This window comes from Hibiscus syriacus, unplaced genomic scaffold, assembly GCF_006381635.1.
Source record: "Hibiscus syriacus cultivar Baekdansim isolate YM2019G1 unplaced genomic scaffold, ASM638163v2 tig00112523_pilon, whole genome shotgun sequence".
In the NCBI taxonomy this organism is placed as follows: domain Eukaryota; kingdom Viridiplantae; phylum Streptophyta; class Magnoliopsida; order Malvales; family Malvaceae; genus Hibiscus; species Hibiscus syriacus.
This window is the reverse complement of record NW_024063355.1, coordinates 1,203,495-1,216,097: the sequence shown is the minus strand read 5'-3', so window position 1 is coordinate 1,216,097 and position 12,603 is coordinate 1,203,495. Positions and strand designations below refer to the sequence as shown.

Here is a 12,603-nt window from a genome sequence, read left to right as displayed (position 1 = left end):
GTCTTGTAATTAACACTTGTAAGACATCATATAATATATTTCATAATACAAAACACATTACATCACACACTGTTTATTTAGGTTATGTCTTTTAATTGCCGTGGTACACTTCTGAGAACTTAAGGTATGCGAGTGCATTGAGGTTGTGCACAAATGTTGTCACCACAACTCGTATAATTTGCACACACTGTTTATTTTAGGTTATGTCTTTTAGTTGCCCATGATACACTTCTGAGAACTTAAGTTATATGAGTGTATTAAGGTTGTGCACAAATGCTGTCACCACAGCTCATCTAATTTGCACTGAGTGCCATATAGAATGTCCCGAAGGACCACATATATTTTCCAAAGGACCGTGTAGAAATGTTCCAAAGGACCACATATATGTCCCGAAGGATCGCGTAGAACCCTCGACTCTTGGCATGCCAATTATACCCCCAGCTCTCATATCACATACTATGGGCTTTAACATATATTTTATTTACTATTTCTTATTTCATATAGACCATTAATTACGTAGGTTATGTCACATAGCTTATATATCATGTTCATGTAATCGCATAGATAATGTCACATATCTTATATCATGTTCTTATATGTTCACATAACTTATGTCACATAGACATGTAATCTCATAACTTATTATCACATATCTCATGTAACATTATCATATAATTACATAGATCATGGTCATGTAACTCATATCACATAGGCTCATACTATATAACATGTAATACAAACAATGCATATTCACATAATACAAGATCATAATTATGCTCATACTCGTATAATCATATATTCAAAATGTCAGAAACAAATTTGTCGCAAGTCTAATTTCCATATAGCAATACATATATTCTAATAGTATGCACTCACCTCAGCCTCACTAGTCAACACCAATCTCTTATCTCTCTCGTGGCAAATCTTACTTTGTTGACTTGTCTGGATTTTGCTTTCGCTCGATATCTACACGAATATACGATCCATATAAATATCGTAATTTGAATCACTACTAATCAATCATCAAAATTGAATCTAAAAAAGACACTTGATTCATTATTTTCATTTGACTAGTATCAGTACTCTAGGTACAGTACCAATACTTCTCTATCATGGTATCAATACTATACTTCAGTATCGATACCTATTCTTGATTCTGGAATTCACTCTAAAAATGGTACCGATACCTATATAATCGTATCGATACCCATGGTTCCGATACTACCACTTCGGTATCGATACCCTATGAAGGATTTATTAACTTTTATCTTATGGTATCGATATTGTTCATTCAGTATCGATACCATTACTCAAATATTGCTTATTTTCACTGGGAAATATCGGTACTATCCATCCAGTATCAATACCTCTTGCCCATAATATACTCATTTTAGCCCGAAAATTTACCAATACCTATCTAACTCTTTTATTTTGATCTCCTTTCCAACATATAACTTAACTACACTTATCCATAACTACTTATAACACTTTAATACACTTAGACATCCAAAAATTCTCATAAAACACCTAGAACCAAAAATCATACCAATTATTCAACATGTTCTAAATCCATTTCTAATACTTTAGTTTTCTCATTCCAGCATATGACAAGTCAAAATTCATTTCAAAATTCATTTACTAACTCCTTTCCACAATTTCACTTAAAAACCTCTTATGTTAAATCCTCCATAACTTCTAATTCTTTAAGTTTCTACATCCCTTTAAGTTTTTATACTCTTTCCTAATACTCCAACAATCAAAACCATTCATAAATTTCAAGAAATAATTAGCTGAAAAGTTCTTACCTTTACTAGGACACTCACTGAGGAAGAAGGATGAAAAAGAAAGATAATTTCTATACTTCTCTGATAATTTTCCTTTCATTCCACGTGCCATTTAAAATACCCCAAAATGATTCAAAATAATTTTTTATTCATTTTCTTATCAAATGACCATTATTCCTTTATCTCCTTACTTCTTTGCTATTTAATCCTACACAAAGCTATTCCAATTAAGTCCCTGAACTTTCAAATTTTTCTAAAATTAGACTTGAAGTTTCAAAATCTTACAATTTAGTCACTTTTTGGTTTTTGGGATGTTACAAAAGAATACCCTAAAAAGAAGTAAAATAAATGTTATTGAAAAATACAAAAAAAAAACATAAATGAAGTATAAATAATTAATCAGAAATGACACAATAGTTACCAATGTTGATAATATATTTTTTTTGATCTTTTTATACTTAACCCTCTTCATATCATTAGATACAATATGATGTATACAATATGTCAGATATGCGTGGGGAGGTGTCCATATACTTTTTGGTCTAGAAATTGTGATTAACAACCCAAGCGACCGATCTTAGATCATGCAAATCCCATCTTGAGTGACAACATGGGAACGCAAGTTAGAGAGAAAAAAATACAAGTTTCCTCCGATTCATTTTTAACAATGGCGGGAAAATATTTTTGTCTCCATCTTGTGCAAACGGCTATCATCAAGACGTGTCTGTAGAGCTCATACAGAAAAATCTCATCGACTTGAATCATTTGTTTGCAAAATCGAAACCTTTCAATAGCTGACTTAAACGCCCAGAACAAGCCACCAAAAATTCTCTTTCCAGGATTAACGTCTCCCTGAAGCGTGACTGCAGGAAGAGTATAGTATCCAACAATGGTTCCAGGGATGAAAAATTCTATTGCTTGCAGCAGACGTGGTAGCTTATTATATGACTGATCCCAATCACCATACAATAAGTTCATTGCGTTCTTTTTAGCCATTCATGCCTTCTAATAAGTCAGAATATAACCTAATGTATTCCGAATTGATGCCACTAACACAGAAACAAGTACTCTTGGATTTTTCCCCCACTAATATCTTGACATACGAGCATATGACATCAGAATCTAAATGTTTGTGGTCTTGTGTGAACGAACTTATTGTACATGCGTGTTGTGCATTGAACCTTGTGACTTCTCACAACATCTTCCGTTGTAGGTATGATACTCATATCCTCCACTTACAGTCAACATCATGATGTACACACTTTACAAAATATGTCTTTTGATTAGACTCTGCGACATAGAATTGAAGATAAGCTTTAATGTAGTACTATTTGATTGTTAGTTGTGCCTTTTTTGTTTCAAACTAAGACCCAATCGCCAACTTAAATGATCGTTCATCTAAAGAACCCCAGTAGGCATCATATAACTCTGGCATATCAGAGATTTCAGGATTTCGTATAGCATCGTAGTTAATGTCATGCATTGCAATTGGATGATAATACCGAGGCAAATCATGATGAGGCATTTTAGGTTAACGGTGTGTTTGTGCCCAAATATTTTGAGCATTATGCAATCCTTGACATCGTGAAATAGTTTTCTTTCATATATCAGGATCAACATCCAAACCTTGTCCCTCTGAAGTAGCCTCAAAAACATCATAATCATCAACTAACAGTGTTTTGTCATCTTCCAGCAATTGAACAATATCTTCACCATCCTCGTTAAATTCAGTAAGGCTTTCACCGAACCGTCCAACATGGTTATCATCAACAACACTTGCATGTGGTTCAGAGGGTCATGCTTCTTCTGTTCGTGGTACTGGTATTGCTAAGGTTGAAATATATGTTGTAATCGTGGTTTTGGCATAAATCTCAACCATATTATTATTTGATGATTGATGAAGTCGAACCATAACATCGACATTGTCGTCATCATAATCAAACTGGATTGTTTCATATGAGATTGGATTTGAAAAGATCATGTGCCGATAACTTAAACATGAAACAAAAGCTTCAAGTTTTCTCTCAATTTTTTGTTTCATTTGGCGATGAAATACATCTAGAGGGAACATCATATTGATGGACCTAAGTGATTTCGTTATGTTGGTATAATTAAAGAATTAATATTATAATTTCAATATTAATGCAAAAATTATTAATATTTACCGCATATATACCGACGATATCGATCCTCATCCGGATATCTACTTTGGTTGAACTCGACAACTTTGTATCGGTTATTCGGTGTCGCTATCTAAACAAAAAAAATAACATCTACATTATTTATTGTCATTTTCAAAATATTTAAATAAATATTATAAAATATCAAAACTTTAAATATAAGAATTTACCTTGTGGCGAGAGGAAACTCTATAGGAGCGGATGTAATAGGTGTAAAAAACGGGAGACAATACTACGCTCATGATTGGAGCAAAACTAAACAACCCGCTACATCCGCTTTTTCCCTCTAACCACTATGGTCACCTTGAAAAGTTCACGATACAAAAAAGCCAAAATTGCGGAACCCCAACTAAATTAACAACTTACAAGAAAATCGTTCAATACCGAAAGATATTGGGTGTCCACCAAATTGCCTGATTTATCTGGTAACAAGATCCCTCCAATCGTTCAACCTCATAAGATATGTTCGGGCTGCATATTTCACCTTTTGCTACGTTGATTGTCCGTCTACTCTAAATTCTCTTTCCAGCCATATTTTCTATATCTGAATCCCATCAAAGACATCGACTGGAGTCTCCTTTCCCAATAAATCAGAAATAAATGCATCTCAAGCATAATTGTTGTGAAGCACCAATTGCATACCATTAATCGGAATGCCAAGTTGATACGCGATATTTTCCAATGTTATCATCACTTCACCAGAAGGAAAATGAAATATATGTGTTTCGGGCCTCCAACGCTCAATCAACACCGATATCAGTGCCAATATCACCTTAAAACCACGAACATATAATCTGGATTGTTGAACATATATCACAATTCGCTGATGCGACTCTTCATTTGTCATTCCTCGGTGACGAATGCCTCGTTTTTCTCGCTACAATTTGAAAATAAATTAATTAATACAATTATATAAATTATTATTATTAATACTATAATTTTGTCAAAACTAAAATCAAATAAAACTAATTAATTTACCATAGTCAACTCGGTCGAAAAAATATGAACATTATCAAGACGTAACATTTCTTCTCTTGAGGTCATTTCAACACAAAATCTTCAAGAAAAAAGTTTTACCCTCAATAGAATGTTTAATTTCAAGTGAAAAATCAATTCAACCTAAACCTCTAGTTATACTACTCTATCCAACGACTATAAACGACTAGTTTTTTCAAATTGAAAATAGCCGTTGGAACTCGTCACACAGGCGTGACGAGTACCATTGAATTTAAAAAAAAAAATTGATCGTTCGCCAACAGTCACCCCAACGGTCGAAAAATTTAAATTTTTACTCGTTGGAACTCGTCACACCGGCGACGAGTTCCATTCCCATTAAAATAATATATATATATATATATAACAATGTTTTTTAAATTTTTTAAAAAAATATTTTTTATTCAGACTCGTCACGCGAATATGACGAGTCTGTGAATATATATTAAATATATTCGGCTTGTAAGACCCACGACCCACGATCCATTAAAAAATTATATCCCATAAAACTCGTCACGCATGACGAATTCAAGCTCCACTATAACTTTTGACTTAGATCTCAAAATAAAAACCAAGATGTCCTATTGGACTAAATAATTGGGCCGCCTGCATTACCCTACTAATTTTGCCAAAGATATAAGCTTTTATGTTATAAATTGAAAAATATATAGTTTTAAATAAAATACAAGATGTTTTTTTAATAATATAATATGATTATAAAATAATATTTATTTATAATCATTATTAATTACTAATAATACATCTTTTAAGCCGATCGTTTAAATTTAAAATCTTAAATCAATCACTTAATAAGTTTGTAATATAAGATCTTATTTAAATAACTAAGAAAAATAATAAAATAAATAAATAAAATTAATCATACTATAAATAAAACAATAGATACAGCAGATTTTGTTAGGTATTCGTTTGATCATTCTACGGGAGGTTGTTCTCTCCTGTAAAAATTTCTCACTCCTATAAGACCACCAAGTTTTGAAAACAATCTCCTTGTTCTGGTTCTATCACCTTCTTCATCAACATGGTTTGAATCAGGGTGAGAATTATTAACCTCCTCAAATTCATCATCAGCCTTCTTCGATTGATTTGTGGACTCTGCTTCAGTTTTTGGGGTTTCAGCTATGTCGAAGATGGAACCCTTAAGCGGGTCGAAATCTTCATAGTCCGAATCATCATCGGATTCTTTGGGTGGCTCTTCTTCTGGGTACTTGTGTTTAAGTGGGAATTTTATAATCAAACAAGAGTTGGTGGGTATAAAAGGAGGAGGAGTTAGTTTCTTAGCAATTTCTTTATCTAGATCTTTTTGTTCTTTGGAAAGTTGTGTTGAGCTTGAGCCCATTAATGGTTTATCTGAGCTTGAGTCCGGATTTTGCATCTTATTTATCTCATCAACCTCCATTGGCAAGGACTCTTTCATCGTCATCGACATCGACATCGACATCGACCTCTCCGTCGTCTTCATTGGTAATGGTGCGGGTCGTTCGTTTTCTTTATCATGAAGTGTTGGACTCGTTGGTTTTTGTAACTTATTTGTTTCATCATCCTCCAATCTCAATAACTCATGCATCGTCATCGATATCGCCCTCCTCAACCTCCTCATTGTTGGTAACGGTGATACTGTTAGCGATCTTAATGATCTTGGCGCGGGTTGCTCACTCTCTTTATCTTGATCTTTATGTTCCTTGTTATGTTGTGTTAAATCCATTGGTTCCTGTTTCTTACCTTGCTCATTATCCTTCGGTTCCAAGCACTCGTTTATCGTTGCTGTTGCCGGTAACGGTGATGGTGATCCTGGCGCCGGTTGTTCAGTTTCTTTATCATGTGCTGAATCCGTTGGTTCCTGTTTCTTACCTTGCTCATGGTCCTCCATTTCCAAGCTCTCCTTCATCGTCGTTGTTTCCGGTAACGGAGAGGGTGATCCTGGAGCCGGTTGTTCACTTTCTTTATCATCTGTTGAATCCGTTGGTTCATGTTTCTTATCTTGATCATGGTCCTCCGTTTCCGAGCTCGTTGTTTCTGGTAACGGTGATGATGATCCTGGTGCGGGTTGTTCCCTTTCTTCATCATCATCTTTATGTTCCTTTTCATCATGTGTTGAATCCGTTGGTTCCTTTTTCTCACCTTGATCGGAATCCTCCATTTCTGAACATTCCATTGTTGTCATTGTTGGTGGTAACGGTGATGGTGATCCTGATGGCCTTGGCTCGGGTTGTTCACTTTCTTTATCATCATCTTTATGTTCTTCCTTGTAATCATGTGTTGATTCCGTTGGTTCCTTTTTCTCACCTTGATCAGAATCCTCCATTTCTGAACATTTCATTGTTGTCTTTGTTGCTGGTAACGGTGGTGGTCTGGGTGCAGATTGTTTGATTTCTTTATCATGGTCTTTACGTTCCTTGTCATGACGTGTTGAATCCATTGGTTTCTGTTTCTTACCTTGCTCAGAATCCTCCATTTCCGAGCACAACTTCAAATTCGTCATCGACGAGCTCATTCTCATCATCGTCATTGTTGCTGGTAATGCTGGTTTTGATCTTGATAGTCTTGGTGCGGATTGATCGATATCTTTATCATGATCACTATGTTTGTCATGATGTGTTGAATCCGTTGGTTTTTGTTTCTTACCCTGCTCAGAATCCTCCATTTCCGAACACAACTTCAAATTCGCCATCGACACGCTCATTCTCACCTTCGTCGTTATCGTTGGTAACACTGATGGTAATCTCGATGGTCTTGGTGCAGATTGTTCGTTTTCTTTATCATGATCATTATGTTCCTTGTAATGCTTCATCGTCATCAAAATGGCCTTTCTCGTCGTCTGTATTGGTGATGGTGGTCTTTTTGGTCCAAGTGTGGGATTTTGGACTTCTTTTATCATGATCGTTATGTACCTTACCCTGCTCGGAATTCTCCATTTCAGGGTACTGCCTCATCGTTTCAACGCGGTCCTCCTCGCAACCGACGGTGATGGTGGTCTTTTCGGTAGTGTGGGATGTTCGCCTTCTTTATCATGATCATTATGTTCCTAACCCTGCTCAGAATTCTCCATTTCAGGGTACTGTCTCATCGTTAACAATGTGGTCCTCCTCGCAACCGATGGTGATGGTGGTCTTTTTGGTAGTGTGGGATATTCGTTTTCATGATCATGATCATTATGTTACTCCGTTTCTGAGTACCGCCTCATCGTTAACAATGCAGTCCTCCCCAGAACCGGTAACGGTGACGGCGATCTTCTTGGTCTTAGTGTAGGTTGTTCGCTTTCTTTATCATGGTCATTATGTTCCTTACACTGCTTGGAATCATCCATTTCCGAGTACTGCTTCATCGTCATCAACGCGGTCCCTCTCGCCGGTGATTTTGAGCGTGCGCTTGCTTTGCTTCTCGCACGCTTCTCGTTTTCTTGGTTAAGCAATTTCAAAGCTTCTTCCTTTTGAGCGAGTGCGTCTTTGAGTTTCGAAATTTCTTCCTTAGCAGCACTAGCTGCTTCTTTGGCTACATTTGCTTCGGTTAAGGCCTGTCTCATTATGTCCCTTAGTTTCTGAATCTCTTCCTTGAATTTATTGTTGGCTTCCTCTGCTTCTTTAAGGGAATCCTTCAATGTTTTGCACTCTTCTCGAGCGGGATTCTTTTCTGATTCAGCCTTTTTAATGCATTCGACGAACCCTTTCTGCTGTTCACTCCATCCGATGATCGATTCTTCAGCTTCTACCCTTAATCTCTCGGCAATGTTCTTTTGTCGATCGGCTTCTCTTCGTTCGTCCACGCATTGATCCTTGATTTTCTTCAGCGTCACCTTCAATTCCTCGACTTCCTTTTTAGTCTTCTTGAGCTCTTCCTCTGTTGACGAGAGCTTATCCTTGGTTTGATTCGATTCGATTATCACTTCCTGCAATGCCGAAGCTAAACCATCCATGGCTTTCTTGTTGTTTTCCTCGGCTTCGATTGTGTGTTGAAGCTCGTTCTTCCACATCATCACCTCTTCGGCTAGACTCTTGGCTTTCTCCTGTGTTTTAGCCAAGTTTGATTTCGTGACTCGAAGCTCGTGTTCGAGGGATTCGGCCGAAGAATGATCATCGCTGGTGGAACTCTGGGAGGCTATCTCGGACGAGCTCTCGTGTTTCTCGAGACTCTCGAGGAGGGACTTGATTTCTAGCTTCGATTCCTCGAGCGAAACCTTGGTTTTCTCCAACTCTTTGGTCTGAATCAACAACAAATCCTGCAGTTTCTTCTCGGATTCTTTGGATTCTTGAAGCTCTTTCTTCAACGATTCGATGGATTCCTTGTATGAATCTTCCTCGTACTGCCAGATGCTTAGCAAACTCATTTTCTGCCACAAAATTCAATGCCATGCCATGAAAACTAGGTCAAAATTCGATGGAGAAATTAGATAGAAATTCGTGCATTGAACCCTAAATTGAATTGGAAAACATGAAATACTAACAAGATATTATACCTTGATCGGATTGGAAAGACTTGAGATTGATCTTTGTGATAATGTCGGGAGATTTCCTTAGCCTTGTAATACGTTTGACGGGAAAATTTCTTTTTTTCCCCAGAAAAATAAGAAAAACTCGATTAATTAACAAGCAACGAGTTCTAAAAATAATAAAGATTTAATGATGGGGATAAATATTAACTATATTTCTAATGACAGATAGAAACAGAAGCTTTAAAAAGTTAACCAAGAGAAGTCATGTTGGAGAAAAATATGGCCATAGAATCTAATTAAAAGATATAAGCAGGAGACGAATAAAAAGCCGAAATAAGTAAAATGTATAATTTAATAAATCAGTATACACGTGTAAATAGAAGAAATACATGGAGAGACAGATAAGGTTAAAATAGGATGGCAAAAAAATTAGAGAAAAAAATGTCTTATAATATACGATTTTAACCAATTTTTTTTGGATTTACAAAAATGACCAACAAATTCACAACGCGAACTCTAATTTCACAACATAGTTTCCTTGCAACACGGGATTTCAAATTCGCAACGCGGATTTCTTTTTCGCAACACAAGTTTCTTTTTCGTAACAAGATTTTCTAAATCGCAACACGAATTTTGTTTTCGTAACTCGATTTTCGAATTCGCAACACGAATTTTAATTTCGCAACAACTTTTATTTTTGCAACACAAATGTTTTGGGTATATAAACTACGCAGCAGCAACAACTCATAAACCTAAATCCCTAAATCGCAACTCATTCCATCTCCATCTCTCACTCTCTCCGGCAACATCCGTTCCTATATCCAACGACATCTTTCCTTATCTCTAATTTTTTTTACATAATTTTATTTCTATATAATTTTTCAATGATTTCTCTCCCAAATTATCAACTATAAACTTAATAAAGATATATTTTCTCTAAGTTAGTGATGATATCTAGTTTATAGCTCGTTTGTTTAGTAAATTAATTTACAATTTGTAGAATGAAATCATCTAATGTTGATCATGTTTAGATATATTTGTGTTTTTGAGGGTCATGAGAGAATGTTCATGGTGTTTTACAATATATGCATTTACCCATGAATCTTCAACTAAAACTGTCATTAAAAAAGTTAACTTATGAAACTCTAATGTTACGTGTTGCAAAGAAATTGAATTTAGAGCCTCTAAGTGGATTTAGGATATCTTATCAGAAAAAATGTAAAGTTTATTTGTTAACCGACAATGAAGATGTTGAATGATTCATTGCTTACATTGGTGTTTCGCAAGATGATGTTACATTGTATGTTGTTGAACCTAAAAGTAGTGAAGTTGGGTCAGTAGCGGGTAGTAATCAACTAAGTTCTTCAACCCGAGTTTATGGTGTTCACAATGTACAACGTTGTTATCAGCCTCAAAATTTAATGGTTCCACCACAATTTTATCACCAAGAAAATTTTGTTTCACCACATTTCCAATACCAAACACAATCTCAAAACCCACAACCTTTCTCTAATCCAAATCCCAATCAACTTTCAGCACCAAATTTCGGTTTTCGTATTGACCAGTTAGACGATGATGAGCCAACAGAAAAAATTGTGAGTACTAGTCAGTATTCGAAATTTGATCTTGGTCAATACTCGGACTTTGATCTTAGTCAATACTTAGATTTTGATGATGTTTCAGAAGAAGAAACAGACCCTGCATGTAATGATTTTGATATTGGTCAATACTCGAATTTTGATGATGAAACAACCGCTGCCGAGGAAGATGTTGTTGATGATAATGAGGAGGAAGTTACGACTGTGAATGAACATGTTGAACATCCATTCTGTAATTCATATAACCCTGAAGAAGAAAAAGAAGTCCCCGAAGAAAAGAAAAATAAGAAAATACCACGGGAGTATAACTGGAATATGCCATAATTACTTCAGATACCGGAAGAAGAGTTGGTAAAGATAGCAGTTGATTGTTACACAAAAGTTATTCGTATCAAGAAAGATGATAGTTTTGATACAAAGGAATACTTGAAGATAGCTTTGTATACGAAATGTGTGGAAGATGGCTATCAACTAAAAGTTAACAAATCAAGCAAAGATCATTTCGAAACAAAGTGTATGATTGACAAAAACTGTACGTGGCATATGATTTCAAAGAGAATAAAATATTGTGAAATGTTTCAAGTTAGGACTTTTATTGATAAACATACAAGTTCAAGAACCCAAGTTTTTTTCTCACCATAGAAAAGCAAACAAAAAGGTGTTGGGTGGTTTTCTGGCTGAGTTAATGTTTTTTGAATGGCAGGGTATATCGGGGACATGAAATTATGACTGACATGAATGCTCGATTCAAGATTAGTATCTCATATTCTCAAGCTTGGAGAGCCAAATGTTATGCCTTGGTATTGTTGAGGGGGTCACCAGAAGCATCGTTTGCCCAACTGCCAGCTTATTGTCATAATTTAAAGCTGAAAAATCCTGGGTCGGTAACTCATATCAAAACAGATAGAGATTGACGCTTTGAGTTGCTGTTTATCGCCATTGGTACTGCGGTTAGTAAATCAATATAATTTTGTTGACTCATTTTTGTTAGTTGCATGCATTTCACATTTAAATGATTATATTTCTTGTGTATATTATTTTGTAGATTTGTTCGTTTATTACTTGCATGCGCCCATTTATTATAGTTGACGGAGCACATTTGAAAGATCGATACCTTGGAGTAAACTTATTAGTAGTAGTCATGCATGCTAACAATGGGATACTGCCAATAGCTTACGGGGTTGGCAAATCTGAAACCTCTGATTCATGGACATGGTTTAAGGGGCATCTTAGGGATTGTATAGGTCTTATTAGCAATCTGACAATCAAATCTGATAGGGCAAACTCAATTGACAACGTTGTTAGAATGTGTTTCCCAGATGCTTTTCATGGACTTTGTGGTGTTCATTTGTACAGAAATCTAAAATCAAGGTCTGTTGGTATAAAAAATCACAAATGGACATAGTGGAAGGCTGTAAAAGCTTATCGTGAAGTGGATTTTAATAAGCATATAAATTATTTAAAACGTGTTTTACCTCAATGTGCTCAAACACTAGAAGATGCCGGGTTTGAAAGATGGTCAAGAGTGCATCAACTTGGAGAAAGATATGGTTTCATGGCGTCTAATAGTGCAGAATCAATCAACGCTCTAAGTCGTCATT

The 12,603-nt window shown here is 35.7% G+C and overlaps 2 protein-coding genes across 2 annotated transcripts; both read right to left on the bottom strand.

Moving 5' to 3' along the window:
- Positions 1 to 5,888: 5,888 nt before the first annotated feature.
- On the bottom strand, positions 5,889 to 7,766 carry LOC120181410 (nucleolar and coiled-body phosphoprotein 1-like). The gene has a single exon (XM_039186541.1). It carries the CDS (start codon positions 7,764 to 7,766, stop codon positions 5,889 to 5,891), a length of 1,878 nt encoding a protein of 625 aa, XP_039042472.1.
- A 364-nt stretch (positions 7,767 to 8,130) lies between these two features.
- Positions 8,131 to 9,299, bottom strand: LOC120181409 (putative WEB family protein At1g65010, chloroplastic). Its single transcript, XM_039186540.1, has one exon. It carries the CDS (start codon positions 9,297 to 9,299, stop codon positions 8,133 to 8,135), a length of 1,167 nt encoding a protein of 388 aa, XP_039042471.1. The 3' UTR covers positions 8,131 to 8,132.
- Positions 9,300 to 12,603: the final 3,304 nt, after the last annotated feature.

Bases quoted from the DNA above. Each gene is read 5' to 3' on its own strand.
- LOC120181410 (XM_039186541.1), bottom strand. From the start codon at position 7,766: ATGAAGCATTACAAGGAACATAATGATCATGATAAAGAAAACGAACAA.
- LOC120181409 (XM_039186540.1), bottom strand. From the start codon at position 9,299: ATGAGTTTGCTAAGCATCTGGCAGTACGAGGAAGATTCATACAAGGAA.